This window comes from Vombatus ursinus, unplaced genomic scaffold (assembly GCF_900497805.2).
Source record: "Vombatus ursinus unplaced genomic scaffold, bare-nosed wombat genome assembly UNPS02015406.1, whole genome shotgun sequence".
Lineage (NCBI taxonomy): Eukaryota > Metazoa > Chordata > Mammalia > Diprotodontia > Vombatidae > Vombatus > Vombatus ursinus.
Window position 1 is genome coordinate 721,510 of NW_020955184.1, and position 15,235 is coordinate 736,744.

General features: G+C 35.6%; 1 protein-coding gene across 2 annotated transcripts in view; it reads right to left on the bottom strand.

Annotated features, from left to right (window-relative positions):
* Nucleotides 1-1,316: 1,316 nt before the first annotated feature.
* The window catches only part of MIPOL1 (mirror-image polydactyly 1), a 476,051-nt gene continuing 462,132 nt past the window's right edge, over nucleotides 1,317-15,235 (bottom strand). For both annotated transcript variants that reach the window (XM_027847439.1, XM_027847437.1), the window contains one exon: nucleotides 1,317-2,347. In XM_027847439.1, the coding sequence (XP_027703240.1) occupies nucleotides 2,281-2,347 (67 nt within the window). In that variant the 3' untranslated portion in view covers nucleotides 1,317-2,280. The remainder of the gene's footprint in view (nucleotides 2,348-15,235) is intronic.

Here is a 15,235-nt window from a genome sequence, read left to right on the forward strand (position 1 = left end):
TAACTGAACTGAATTTGTTGACTTAAATGGAAAAAAAAAATATGGCACTGCAAAGTCATTTGTCCAAAACCACAATGGGGGATTGAGGAAGAGAACCCTGGTCTTCATTATTAAATCAGTATTACGAATCTGACCTATACTAGTTGTACTTATAGTGAAAGTTTACAAAAGATATGTTGGCACCTTTTTTCTCAGCAATTATTTCTCCATTATGGTCACCTAGGTATAGAAAAAAATGCATGAAGAAGAGTGAATTGTTTTCCATTCTTTTCTGCGGTTTCTAAAACCCAAAGCAAACAAATCTGAGAAAATCTGAAGTTACGTCCTTTCAGGAGGATGATGATGGTGATTTGTGGGTGGGTGGATGAGGGAGAGTAGTGGGGAATCTACTTTCCTTCTGATTAAAAATAGATTTGGTAGGACTCATAAATGCAAGTCATCTTCATTACTATGTTATGAGAGGAAATAAATTATTTAATTCTAAGCAAAACTGATGTCATGTGAGGATTCTTAAATTTTGCCTCTTTGCTTTATGCCCTTTTTTATAACTTAGAGCAAAGTGCTAGTGCTCTCCTGCATAATCATCTTGAGTGAATATGTAGCATTTGAGACGTAAATCACTAGAACTATTTCTGCTTGATATAATGGATAGAGAAGAGCATTGCTGGTCTGGAACAAGTTCTATATCTTTCTGACTGAAGATCAGATCTGGTTAGGATTGGTTTAATATCTATTAAAGAATCAGGCAGCAGGAGTAACATATTAGTTTAGAGCTCTGGGGAAATGCTCCTAATTACCATTTGAAAAAAAAAGGAACAAAGATAGACAAGTAAAGAACTGATTTTGTACACTCTGAATTTCTGTGTCCTCTGAGAAACTTTTCTCTCCAGAAGTTCAAATGATTTTTCTTTTATAAGATACAGAGTATACAAGTCTTTTGGTATTTTAAAAAATGTAGTTGGCTTAGAAAATTTCTTACATGCTCACACAATTCTCACTGATTTATCCAAGGAGCCTTATTCCTGGCTAGCCATACTCATTGTCGTCTTATTCCACATGACAAGCATCTATCTGGACAAAGACAATGCCAACAGGTTCATCTGAAATTACGTGAAGCTACTGCTATTTTCTCACAACCAGATTATCAGTTTCAAGAACTGAAAGAGATAATGTATGCAAATCAATTTGTAGAATATCAAGCACTACACAAACATGCACTATTATTATTATTTTCTTCTTCTTTAAGAGCAATAATAGGTAATACTAACTTTGCAAATTCATGGTTTTATTAAATATTTCTCATTCTTCCTGCCAAATACAAAGAAAATCTAGTTAAAATTAATAAAAGATTACCTATCACATTCCATGGTCTAGTGTATTTTAAGCCCAGTCCATGAAGATGCATGCTAATTTACATGAGAAAGATAACAAATACAGCAGAGATTTTTTTCCCTTTATACATATATATATATCTTTTTTTAACCAAGTCATTGTTATCTATTGCCATTTTTAATAATAACAGTAGTGACAATACACAACCCTGTAAAGGCACATTAAAAATAAGATAATCCTCAATCATGTTCTTAAGACCTCATACCACATTTCTGTGCAAGTGTGTGACTAAAACATCATTCCTTCATGAATGTGACCTCAGTGATAGAACTCTTTATAAGGCATCTTTTGCACAACTGCCTCTTGGTGCATATACTTAATTCCCTTTAATGTTATCAAAGGTTATGTGTAAGCACTGAGAAAAGACTGTATTCTTATGTCTACACAGTAATCATAGCTTCTTCTTAAATCTGCACTTTTTTCATTGATTCAGAAACATATTCAATATTAAAATATGCAGGTATTTGAAATCTTGACCTAACATAGTGGATTTAGATTTGTACAATATTTGCCTTGCTAAGTTTTGATTCTAAAGCAGGCAGTATGGGAAGACGTGTCCAGCTCAGCTGCACCATGTTTCTGTGTTGGTTCCTCAGTATAGAAACACCTTAAAAGAAATTGGGACAAAAGAAGTAGTTCCAAAGTATGCTCTAAACCTTTAGCCACCCATTGGTAAAAGTCTGTGGTTAATACATTTGGATAAATAACCCAAACTCAGCAGCAAAGTGGTTAAACATTTGTGATTTGATTTTATCTCAGCTTGGTATGTCGTTGAAGTGTCCCACTTCTAACAACTATTTGTTAAGTGAAGGCTTTAGTGTTTACACAGCGTTGAATGAAGCAGCCTGGTCACCAGATGTGATTGCTTCCCCAGACTGAAGCTTTCAATCAGATCACCGTCCTAATGGTCCCTGCTCCAACCTTCTTCCTCAGGACATCCACCAACCTTTCCAACCTGGAATGGGGGGAGGGGAATGAGGGGAGAAAAAGGGAATTAGTGTTAGGAATGTACTGGCTGAAAGGGCCAGTGTTTGCACTGGGCCAGGCTGTCCTGGTGGTCACATCAAGAAACAAAGCATTATTGTAAGAGAAACACACGGGTACAGAATGCCAACAACTTGAGAAAAACTTTAACTGATAGCCTAGATGAAAGCAGAAGTAGTTAAATTCTGACTCTATCTCATGAAATATCAAAGATTTCCAAGGCAGCTTAGAGATAAATTATAACATAAGTGGCTATGCAGGAATACAATTTGCAAATGACTCATTTTTAACAATAATATATTAAATGTTGACTGCTCCCTCACTAGAGTTTTGGCTATACTGTAGCATATATACTGTATACTTTTAAGACAAGTGTTCATTTTAGCACCCATGGAAACATTGGAAATCTTACACCTGTCACTTAGCTCCCAAGATCCTTTGTGCTTAGAATATTACCCAGCAGTTCAATTGCTATAATATATTTAACTTTTCTTCATTTATAGATAGTGATGGCAATGGATCATTTAATAATCAGAATGAGTGTATTGGTGTGACTGGGAGTGCAAAGAATCCAGTTCCATAATCTTTAGTCCTGTCAATGTGCAGATTGTATAAAATGATTTTCAAGTAATACAGTTATAATTCCCAGAGTAAATAAAACATTTTTATTCCAAACTGCTGCCAAACAGCTAGGAATCATACACATGCTCCTACACTTTATAGTCAACAAAAACAAAAGATGTAGTCAGTTTATGACATCACTCTTTAGCAGTTATTTAGGTAACTCATTGGGAAAGCAATCATGCTCTTGTGTACTCAATGGGAGTTTTGCTTGACAAAAAGACTACAGAATTAGGCTATTAATTAGATTTCTTCTTTGGGAGAGAGTGGTTCTTTGCTAAAAGCATAACACCTAGACCCAAAATCCCTTTTGATGTTACACAGAGAAATCTTTCTTTAAAAGTGCAAAATCTGCCCAGAAGTTTTCATTTACCCTCATTTCTCCCCCATCAAGGACTTTCTTTGCAACACATTCCAGTTTGCTCCATGGTTTGTCTCCTTTTTACTGGATCCATGCATGGAGGCTCTTTCACAAATAAACACATAGCACAAAGCTAGACACTGAAGGAATGAAGGTATTCTCTGTGCCATGTATGTTGGATTAGATCGTGTGGATTTTTTTGGGGAGAGTGAATCTAGTCAATTGCTTATAACCCTGAAAATTAACTCAAAGTTAATCAAGCAATTTATTTTACAGGCTTTGTTATGCCAAATAAAATGACTAAACTCTAAGCAGCAAAAGTCTTTGCTTTGAAGAACATAATGATAATCTCAAAGAAAAGCACAGTGCTATTTTTTGATATGCATGATAAGTATCATACAAGTAACCTTAAAATTATCAAAGTAGCCTTCAACAAATGGCAAACATAGCAGCAGCAGCCAGGAGATTCATTGGAAAATTCATTATATTCACAGATTAGGAAGCATTAGTTAGATTTCCCATAGAGATAAATCCAATGCTTTGCCTTTATATATCAGAAGGTATACACTTTGGATATTAGCACCCACATTACTGTAAACATCTTACAATAGAAACCAAAGCCTCACTAATTAGAGCTGATTGAGAGACAAGGTGGGGAGCAATATGAATGAGTGAGGTCTGAATACTTTAATATTCTGTTCTGTTATTTTTACTATTTCTCAAAGAAATTGCTAATAAAATGTTTTCAAATAGAGATCCTACTAGGTCTGCTTTATTAGTTATATGACACATAATAGCACTCCATACAACATATTAAAGTGCCTAAAAACAGTTTGTTCTTTTAAATAGGTTAAATATATTCTGCCATGACATTATGTACATGATTAACATGCCTCAACAAATCCTTCTATCATTGAGTAAAAGTACTGGTCAATTATTACAAATTCAGAATCAGTAGAGTCTTAATTAATTAAGGAAGTTTGACTAGATTATGCCTCCTCTGTCACATCTTTCAGATTGAGCCATATTGTCTTGGGCTCCTTCTTAATGATTATAACACCTTTCTCTTTAGAATAATCTTGCTGAGATGAGGGGTTCGTAAAAGGTACTTGTGTATCATGTTTTGCAGCGTCTGGTATTTCAACAACTACCAGAACAACAACATTCTCAATTTATCCTGGTTGAATGATTTGTGAAAATCTGATCTCAGAAATGAGAAAAATGTCAGTTACTTAGCTTCATAAAACCCCAGTGACTCTTGAAACACAATTAAGCTACTATCCCTGTAAGGGATGGAAGAGACCCAGGCAAACATGGGATGCACCAACAGGAAGCTAAGTAGCTGTGACTCATACATCTACTGTCTATCCAAGTAGCTTACATGATCAGCCTTCTAGGCCATTTTGATTAAACAAATCAACAATACTTTTTAAAAAATGATACAGCTCCCGGGGCAGCTAGGTGGCACAGTGGATAGAGCACTGGCCCTGGAGTCAGGAGGACCTGAGTTCAAATCCAGCCTCAAACACTTACTAGCTATGTGACCGTGGGCAAATCATTTAACCCCAATTACCTAAAAGAAAAAAATTATATAGCTCCTTCCAAAAGGCTCTAAGTTTTTTATAAATTATCTTACTATGATCTCCACAATTACTTCAATGAGAGAGAAAGTAATAACCCCTATTTTAAAGGTAGGAAAATAGGCACAGAAAATTAACTTATATTGCCACTGTCATCTTATCAATATGGATACTTCCTCCAGTGGGGCAAACAATAACTTATCCATGCCTTCTTATCATGATCAACTCTTATTCGTGTCGTTCCTTACATCCTCTACCCAACATACTGTGGGCCTTTCTTGAGATTTTTTTGACTTTACGTAGATACTAGCAGAGGAGGCATACTATCCTTTTTATTATGTCTCACTGTGATTTACATGACCAGTCCGTGTCCTTTTCTAGTTATACATTGATCTAACGGTCAATACCGTCTTTTGTTTACTCATTTTCACAGCCTTATTTCCTGAAGTGTGATTCTGTCTTAGGGCCAGACTCTGTGTACTCCTGGAGGGAATGGTTGACCTTATTTGGTTCTGATATGTATTATCTGGAGTCTTGTCACTGCTTCCTTCAGGTATTGAAAACTATGTTCTTCAAGGATTTCAGGAGCAGCTAAGGCCAGGTTGCTGCAAACTTTCAGTGCCCTAAACACTGCCCTTCTACTCAGAGCTTTACAGTTCCTAACTCCAATTTGGGGTCTGGATAACACAGCTGCAGGGTGGCACTTAGTCAAAGCTTTAGTAGATAGCTGCTAGCTCCAGTTCCTGGGTTAGAAAGCTCTGCAGAGACAGAACTGCAGGTTTATCTCTGGTCTAAACTATGAATAGTTCTTTCTGGTGGGATGCCCTCCCCGGTACCTGCAGGCTTCTAACTGTCTCCCTGTGCTGTCTATGCCTGGAAAAAGGCACTCACTCCAGTTTATCTGTGGATTTCTTGATTAATACTTGGCCTAGTGTTTTTTCCTCAAGCTTCGCCGGAATAGTTAGCTGTAATGATCTGCGCTGCTCCTCCTACTCCATAATCTTTACCTTTAATGTTGTTCTTCTAGCACAGTCTTAAAGAGGAAGCCAAATACATTGGGACATGAAAATAATGAGATTTATAGATCATTACTCAAATTTAAGGATAAGTTTAAGGTAAAGTAACTTAAAACCAACAGCCATACTTTTCACAGAATCAGACTAGAACAGGAAGGAACTTGAGATCAAGTCGTTAATAAAATGCAGATAAACCATTCCTTGTCCATTCATTCTAACCCTTCTTTGCTCTTACACTGCCACCACCCTAGTTGCAGGCCTTCATCACTTCATGACTGGACAGTCTGCCTCAGGTCTATTCCCACTCCAGTCCATATTCTGCTCAGCCACCAAAGTGAAGATCTGACTATGTCAACCGCTACTCAATAAACTCCAGTAGCTTCTTATCACCTCCAGGATCTAATACAAAATCCTCTATTTGGTGTTCAAAGCCCTCCGTAACAACCTCACCTCTCCTAGTTTTCCAGGCTTCTAATACCTTACATACACTACCAATGGGCTCTTGGATGCAGTGACACTGGCCTCTTTTGTTTCATGAACAAGACACTCCATCTCAGCTTCCAGGCATTTTCTCTGTCTCCTATGCCTGGAATGCTTTCCTGTCTCTTCTCTACCGCCTTGCTTCCCTGGCTTCAAGGCCCAACTAAAATCCCACCTTCTTCAGGAAGCCTTTCCTAATCCCCCTTAATTCTAATGCCTTTCCTCTGTAAATTATTTCCTATTTATCCTGTATATATCTTGTTTATACTTAGTTGTTTGTTTGTCATGTTTCCCATTAGATTGTGAGCTCCTGAAGGACAGAGACTGTCTTTTGCTTTTCTTTGTATTCCCAGTGCTTAGCACAGTGACTAGTATATAGAGGGCACTTAATAAATGCTTATTGATTGACTTTCTCATTCACTCATAATTAGTGTGTATCTTTTTTTACTTTGCATAATAGATATTTTCAAATTTTTTATATTCTTTATATTTATTAATGTTAATTGAATAATATTAGTTTGTTACATTAATATACCACAATTTAACTATCAAATATTGTTGGATATTTAGGTTGCTTTTAACTTTTTATAATCACATATAATTATGCTATTAAAAACTTTGAAGATATAGATCTTTTATTTTTAAAAATAATTTTATAGATTTTATACTACCCTAATTTCTCCTAGTATTTCTCTCCTTTCCCCCTCCCATTTAGCCATCCCCCATAACAAAGAATACTTTTAAAGGAAAAAAATGAAAAAAAAAGAAAAAAAATCAGCAAAATTAATCAATTCATTAAAAAAGTCTGAAAATATAAGCAATGTATCACTGTCATTGACCTCTCAACCCTTCAAAAGAGTTGTATGAAGGTGTCTTCTCAAACTTCTACTTTATAGTCAGGCTTGCTCTTTGTAATTTTGCAAGCTTTACTTTTGTTTGTAGTTCTTCTTTCTTTTTACATTGTTGTAGTTGTGTATATTGTTTTCTTGGTTCTGCTTATTCCGCTCTGAATCAGTTTGTGTAGATCTTTCTTTTCTCTGTATTCATCATATTAACAATTGTACCCCATTAAATTCACATACCATGATTTGTTAATCCATTTCCCAATTGATGGGCATCTACTTTGTTTCAATTCTTTGCTCACAAAATATGTGCTGCTGTATTTGGTGTACATGGGGTATACATCAAGTGATCTCCTTGGGGTATTAGCCTAATAGTGGAATATTAGTGTTTGGACATTTTTAGCCACTTTATTTGTATAATTCCAAATTGTGTTTCCAAAACAACTATACCAATTTACAGCTTCTCCAATAATGTACTATTGTGCATATCTTCTTACAACTCCTCCAGCATCGACTATTCTCAGCAGGGTGTGAGACGAAGGCTCAGTATTATTTTGATTTGTATTTCTATTATTATGGGTTATTTGGAACATTCTTTAACATAGTTTTTTTAAAAACAATTTTCAGTTCTTTAGAGGTGTTGTTCATATCCTTTAACAACTTATCTACTAGGGAATGATGTTTATTTGCTACATATCTGCTAGTTGCTTATATAATCTTATTTTTTTTTTCTTAACACTTTCAGGAGACATTCTCAAAAACAGATTGTTAGATCAAGGGTATTTTTTCCTTTTAGCATTTTATGTTGTCAATTCCATCAGCAATGAATGAGTATGCCTTTTTCTCTACAACAGAATTATCAAACATATGGCCTGGGGGAAAAGTCAAACCATATTAAAATGTAATTGAGAGATTTAACAAAATAAATAAAAAAAAAACAGAATATAATGTTAATATCTGTTTTTCTAAGTTAACATGTGTACCACAGGGATTCTTAACAGCACTGCTCTACAACCTCACCATAACCAAATTTTATTACTTTTAGTTATTTTTGCAAAATGATGTTTGAAATGATACCTCAAAGTTCCTTTAATTTGTAACATTTCAAGCACTAGTGAGATTGAGCATTTTTTAAAATGATTATTAATAATGTAAAGTTTCTATTTTAAAAAATACAGCCACTTCCTGTTGGACAAGCAATCTCTGGGAAAATTAGAAACCAGTTGGACAGAAACTAGCTTTAAAGTGTAGACCAATAACTTATACCATATGCCATAATAAACTTGAAATTGATATATGACCTAAGTATTTTAAATCATACAATAAAATATTAGAAGATAACTAGATTAGGTACTTTTCATAACTATGATCTGGGGAGGATTCCTAATCAAATAAACTATAAAGGCAATCACAAAGATCAAATGGATCATTTGATCACATGAAATTAAAAAAAAAAACTTGCACAAACAAAATCAATGCAACAAAGATAAGAAGGGAAGCTTTTGATTAGGGAAAATCTTTGCATCAAATATTTCAAAATATCTCTGGTAAGCATCTGAAATGGATAATCAACATTGTAACTAATACAATATTGGTGGAGTTGTGAATTGAAGTAACCATTCTGAAAAATTATTTGGAATTATGCTAAGAAAGTGACTAAAATGTCCATTCTTTATGACCCAGAAATATCACTATTAAACATATGTCCCTGATGAAGGCAATAATAAAAAGGAACATGTCATAAACATAAGAATATTTACAGCAGCAATTTTTAAGTAGCAAGGAACTGGAAGCAAAACATATGGCCATTGATTGGAGAATGGCTAACTAAAATGTGGTACATGAATGTGATGAAGTAATATTACTGAAATGATGAATTTGATATGTACACATACGTATATGAACAGATACAAAGTGAAGTAAGCAGAACCAGGAAAAGACTATACACAATGACTAAAACAATGTAAATGGAAAGAACAATATGAACCAAACAAATGAAACTAAATACTAAGAACATTTAATGAGAAAGTTTGGCCCAAAGAAGAGATAAGAGAAAACTCCTTCTCTTCTTTGCAGAGGAAGGAGACTATGGACGGGAAATGCTACATATAATGTTGGACCTGGCTGATGTGGTCTTAAGTTTTTTTTTTTTTAATCTTTTTTTCTGTTATAAGTGAAGGTTCTTATGATGGCAGAGGGAAACAAATTTACCATCTTTATATCCCTTAACCACTTTTCTATTAAAGATTAGAAGTCTGATACACACACACACACACATACACACATATGTCTTTTTAAAATGTAGTTAAGCATATCTACCTTGACAGTGTATTCTCCAATCCACTTGAAGTGATTATAGAGTATATACCTTTGTTAGACAGAATCGTCTCCTGCAGGGGTAGGCATACCCCTTGGCTCCTTGCCAGGCATGCAGTGAACTCTTCTGTTTCCACAGTGAATAGAACTTCCTGATGTTTGGTAAATGAAAGTGGGGAGGAATCTTATCAGAAAGATTTTCCTTCTCTGTAGCCATTAAAAGTGAGGCTCCTCTTTTTTAGGGTCTTTTTTCTGTAAGATATCATTTTGTGCTGGGGGGGGCAGGATTCTCAGTCACAAATCAAAGTAGATTAATTTCTTAAAAATTTATTATTTATTAATTCTTTATTTATTATCCTTGATTAAAAATAACTGGAAATGACAAAGAATTTACATCTTAAATATTCCCCTAAAGTCACCAATTGTTCCTTTATTACTAAAACTTTTTATCCTATTGAATAGTTAGTCCCTGGCCTCAAGAGATGCAGTGAACATAAGTCTGAAGCATAATCTTCTTCATGGTCTTACCCTTTGACCCATTCATCACCCCGTTCATAGCTTTAAGTTGTATGCACTTATTATTGGATATTTGTTTAGATAGACCACTGAATTTTTTCTATGAACAACAAAGCTTCATTTTTCTAACGTGAGGAATTTGACAAGTAATACAAATCTATGTACAGTCACCTGAGCTTGAGGGTTTACAATGCATACTTAGCATTGCCATAGCAAAAGATTTGGAGCCCTATTGGTGATAACTCTTTCCATATTTGGCTAAGGTTTGTCTCTGAGGAGCAGATACAGTCTGTTGTTGGCACTGTTCTGAATATCTTTCTAACCTGACAGAACTTGCCAGAGCTCAAGAACTCAAGAATAACTCAACACTGGGATGAGGTGTTATAGTAGAACCTGAAAAACTCATTTTCTTAATACTAGAAATTTTCCAGTGATGGAATACTAGTCTTTGAAGAATTAGGGTTATATTGTCACCCAAAGGACCAAATAACCCAGTATAGACGATTTATGTGACGATATGAATAAAAATAATAATGATGATGGGAAGGTGTAGATGGGTTGCAATCTTTCCTTTACATCAGTGAAATTAGTGACTATCAAAGTTTGAAGCAAACCATTCGGATAGATTTTATTTAAAAATTACCCCTGAGATAACATTGCCAAAATGGAAAATAACTATCAAACAAAAGGCCTAAAATCACAAATGCTGAAAAAAAAAGGAGTTTCTGAGTTTGGGATTTCATTAAGTTTACACAAAAGTGCCTATTTCAAACACACATATTTCCTGTGTGAAAGACCTAGAACAACGGATGTACAGAGAAAATAGCAGTTCTGACCAAATTCCTTTTATATTTGAATTCTGATTTCCATGACACTGGCAATGTAATTTCTTATCTTTAATATCCATGTACTCCACAGCTAATACTTTTCAAGCACTGCAGCAGAATTGAAATTAAATTATACATATCTTTCTTTTATGTATTAAAGCTTTTATATTAAGGATTAATGGGTCCTGTTCTCCCCAGTGGCTAAATCCCTCCATGGTAGTAAGTTAGATGCTTAGGGAAGCTCATTAACTCTTTCAGGGTAGTAGAGTATAACAGTGAACTAGAAGAGGTAATTCTGGCACTTGGAAGAAACCAGTTCATCATTTCCTGAGGACACAGAATATGGCACTGGATCAACAATATTTGTAGACTTCTGTATTCTAGAGAATCTATAAAATTTAGCAGCAACGGGAATAAGAAATAATATCTTGATTTTAGGTCATGTGACCAACAAGATGGCAGACTAGATTTTTTTTTCCTGAGTCACCACTAACTGTGAACCCACTCTCTGACTAGTCCCTCAAAGAGGAATTATGAGCCTGATATAGAATTACAGTTGAATACACAGGACAAAAAAAAAAGAGAGAAACCCCTAACAATATAAAAGCTTTGCCATGCAATATTGAAAAATATTAATCATTAAGTTACTCAGTATCCTTTCCCCATCAGCCTTTATGATATAGGACACATAAATCAGCAAAAACTGACCTATGAGCTTGTGCCTGAGATCCACGCTGGATCCTCTTCTGCTGCAGATTCTGATGTTCTAACACATTCCCTGTCACTAACAACCCACAAGACATACACTAATTCTGTTCAGTCAAATGGCAGGGAATGCATGCTGCCTTATTACTGGGTTGGTCCTTAGGCCCACATTTCTTGCATAGACTTATTCTGGAGCACCCTATCCACCCTTCCCCAGTCCTGAAAAAAGGGCAGATATTGATTAAACCCACCAGAAAAGGAAAGAATGAAAGCTAAAGGAAGAAATGGGATATAGGATCAATGTTCGTGGCTATGCCACATGTGAATAAAAAAAGATTGAAATCCAGATGGGGTTAGTTCTGTCTCCTGAGAAGATGCTTCCAATAGGGACTGGAGGTGGCAAAACATGGATCCCCCAAGTAGGAGGAGGCTAAGGCAGCTTTGCAGTCCAGCAACACGTTTAGATCCAAGAACAAAGAGGAAGAAGAAAGTGAGTGATGGGGGAACATAAGAAAAAAAAGTAACACCAAAGATTTCAAGAGGAAAAAGACAATGAAACCCTAGAATGCCACACAAGCAGACTTCAGAAAAACCTAGAAAGACTCGTATGGACTGATACTGAGTGAAATGAGCAGAACCAGGAGAACACTGTACACAGTAACAGCTATGTTGTGTGATGAGTAACTTTGATAGACTTAGCTCTTCTCAGCAATGCACTGAATCTAAGACATCTCCAAAAGTCTCATGATGGAAAATGTTATCCATATCCAGAGAAAGAACTATGGAGTTTGAATGCAGATTGAAGCATACTATTTGTTCTTTTTTTTTTTCTTCTGTTTTGTTTCTTCTTTCTTGTGGTTCCTCCTACTGGTTCTAATTCTGCTTTATAACATGACAAATGTGAAAATATGTTTAATGGAATGTATATGTACATGTACAGCCTATATCAGATTGTGCACTGTCTTGGGGAGGGAGGTGAGGAGGGAAGGAACAAAATTTAAAACTCAAAAGCTTATGGAAGTGAATGTTGAAAACTAAAATTAATTAATTAAAAAGAAACTAGAGTGCCATGAACACACACATACACACACATGCACGCACACACGCACACCCTACCAGAGAAGAACTTAAAACCAGAAGGAAGTATGAGTACTCAACACTCAAAGAGATTATAAAGGTCTCTCAATAAATATTACAAGACAAGAGAAAGTGAACTGATTTCTGATAGAACAGAGGAAGTTAGAGGCATAGTGGATAGAGTGCTGGGCCTAGAGTCAGGAAGACCTGAATTAAAATCCAGCCCCAGCCATTTACTAGCTATTTAACCCTGGGCTAAGTCACCCTGGGCAATTCACTTAACTCTGTTTGCCTCAGTTTCCTCAACCATAAACAGGGGGTAATGATAGCACCTACCTTGCAGGGTTGCTATGTGCTTTAGCACAATGCCTGGCACATAGTGTTGTTGTTATTATATAGTTATTTCCAGTCATGTGTGACTCTTCATGACCCCTTTTGGGGTTTTCTTGCAAAGATACAGGAGTGGTTTGTCATTTCCTTCTGCAGCTCATCTTAAAGACGAGGAAACTGAGACAAATATGGTTAAGTGACTTGCCCAGGGTCACAGAGCTAGTAAGTGTCTGAGGCCAGATTTGAACTCAGGTTTTCCTGACTCCAGGTTCAGCACTCTATCCACTGGACCATATAGCTGCCCCTGGCGCTATATGTTAAAATGCTTATTCCCTCCCCTTCACTCTTTCCCTCTGCCCTTCCTGTGGAATCTCAAGAAAGAATGAGACAACAAGAAGAAATTCCAGAATGTTTAGAAGAGAATTGTAATTTATAGAAGAAATGAGAAATGAATAAATGTCAAAATTATATCTATCAAAGCAGAAAAAAATGACTGAATTAGCATGTTAGGAAAAAAACTGAATCCACAGTGTCAAGCTTCTTCAAAGAAGGAAAAAGAAAAAATAACAGATTTGGAAAACAAAAATACTGAATTAAAGGAAAACTTGACAAAAATGAAACAAGAGGCAATGAGAATTGAAAGTTGAGTACTCAAATGTTCTCTATGCAAGCCAAAGCCTTGAAGAAAGGGTACATAGAGATAACTTAAGGATAATAGAACTCCAAGAACTTGACAAATTAAAAAACAAAGCCTCAATACTATAATTTATGAAATAAGCCAAGAAAACTGCTCTAAACTTCTGAATAAAGTAAACAATGCACCAATAAAAGAATTCACAGATTTCTTCCATCCTACCCCCACCCATCATCCTCATAAAATTATGAAGAAAATATCAAGACACAGGGTGGTTAAACTGAACAATTCCAATGGGAAACAGAAATTTTGTGAGCAGCTGGGAGAAAGACTGAATGTAAAGGAAAGGGAATTCAAGCAACACAAAGCTATTTGGTACTCACTGGAATCTACAGAAATATATCCTGAAAAGCAAAGGAGCTGAAGATGCAACCCTAAATGACAAACTGTGAAAACCTGAGATGATCCTTAGTTATAAAAGATGGATATTCATCAAAAGAGAGGTATAAGGCATTCCTGTAAAAAAAAGTAGATGTAGGTAAAAAAAATCAATTTTAAAACACCCCAAACAGCAAAACACAAGAAAGGTATAATTACCTAGCAATTATATTATATAAATATATTATATAAAAGTATAATTCCCAACAAAAAATAAGTAATAAAATAAATTATCTTGTTTGTAAAGAATGTTTATAGAAAGAGAAATAAAGAGAAAGACCTATCTATGGAATAAAAAAACAAAACAAAGAGAGATCATCAATAGATGCATCAATAGCAAACAAGAGGATAATAAGCAGAATTTAAAGAAATGGAAGAAGTAACAGTAGAAAAGCAAAACTAAAATAGTATGGACTGTCCCATTATCCACTTACAGGTGAATCAATGTTATTTTGTGACTCAAAATTGCAGAGTACAAGGGTGCATAAATGGAGAGAATGGAGGTGGAGGACAGTGAAGAACAGGAGGGTATGTTTATCATTGCTACACTGTTTTTAGTACCCACTCAGTAATGCTCCAACCTCTCCATAGGGCATAAGAATGTCTGCTACAGAACCTGCAGCAGAAAGAGTCCTACCAAACAGCAAAGGCCAGGATGCTTTGTAATAATAGCTAACATTTATTTTTTTTTTCAATCCATTTAATCTCTTTAAGACATGTGAGCTATATAGAAGATACAACTCAATGGAGAGCACCTGGAGCTAGTTCATCCCAAGGCCTGGATGGTGGTGAAAAAGGATAGAGCTACAGCTGGCCTAAAAGACCCTCTGCCTCCCAGTACTGGTCCACTCCACCTAAACTCAAGAGTGGACTAAGGAAAACCAATTAAAAAAAAAAACAGCTGAGTCATGAGGGGTGGGGAGGAGAATACAGAAGAGGTATAGCTTGGGACCTGGGTTTCTTTAAAGGGCTAAGGGAAACCTAGGCATCTTCGTTATCCTCCCTTCTTTTTCTTGTTTCACAGGAGACTGGTGATCCTCCCTACAGCAGTGGGGTACATGCACAAACATCGTGGGATCATCAAAATGGTAGGGCCTCAAAAAATATGTGAATGTA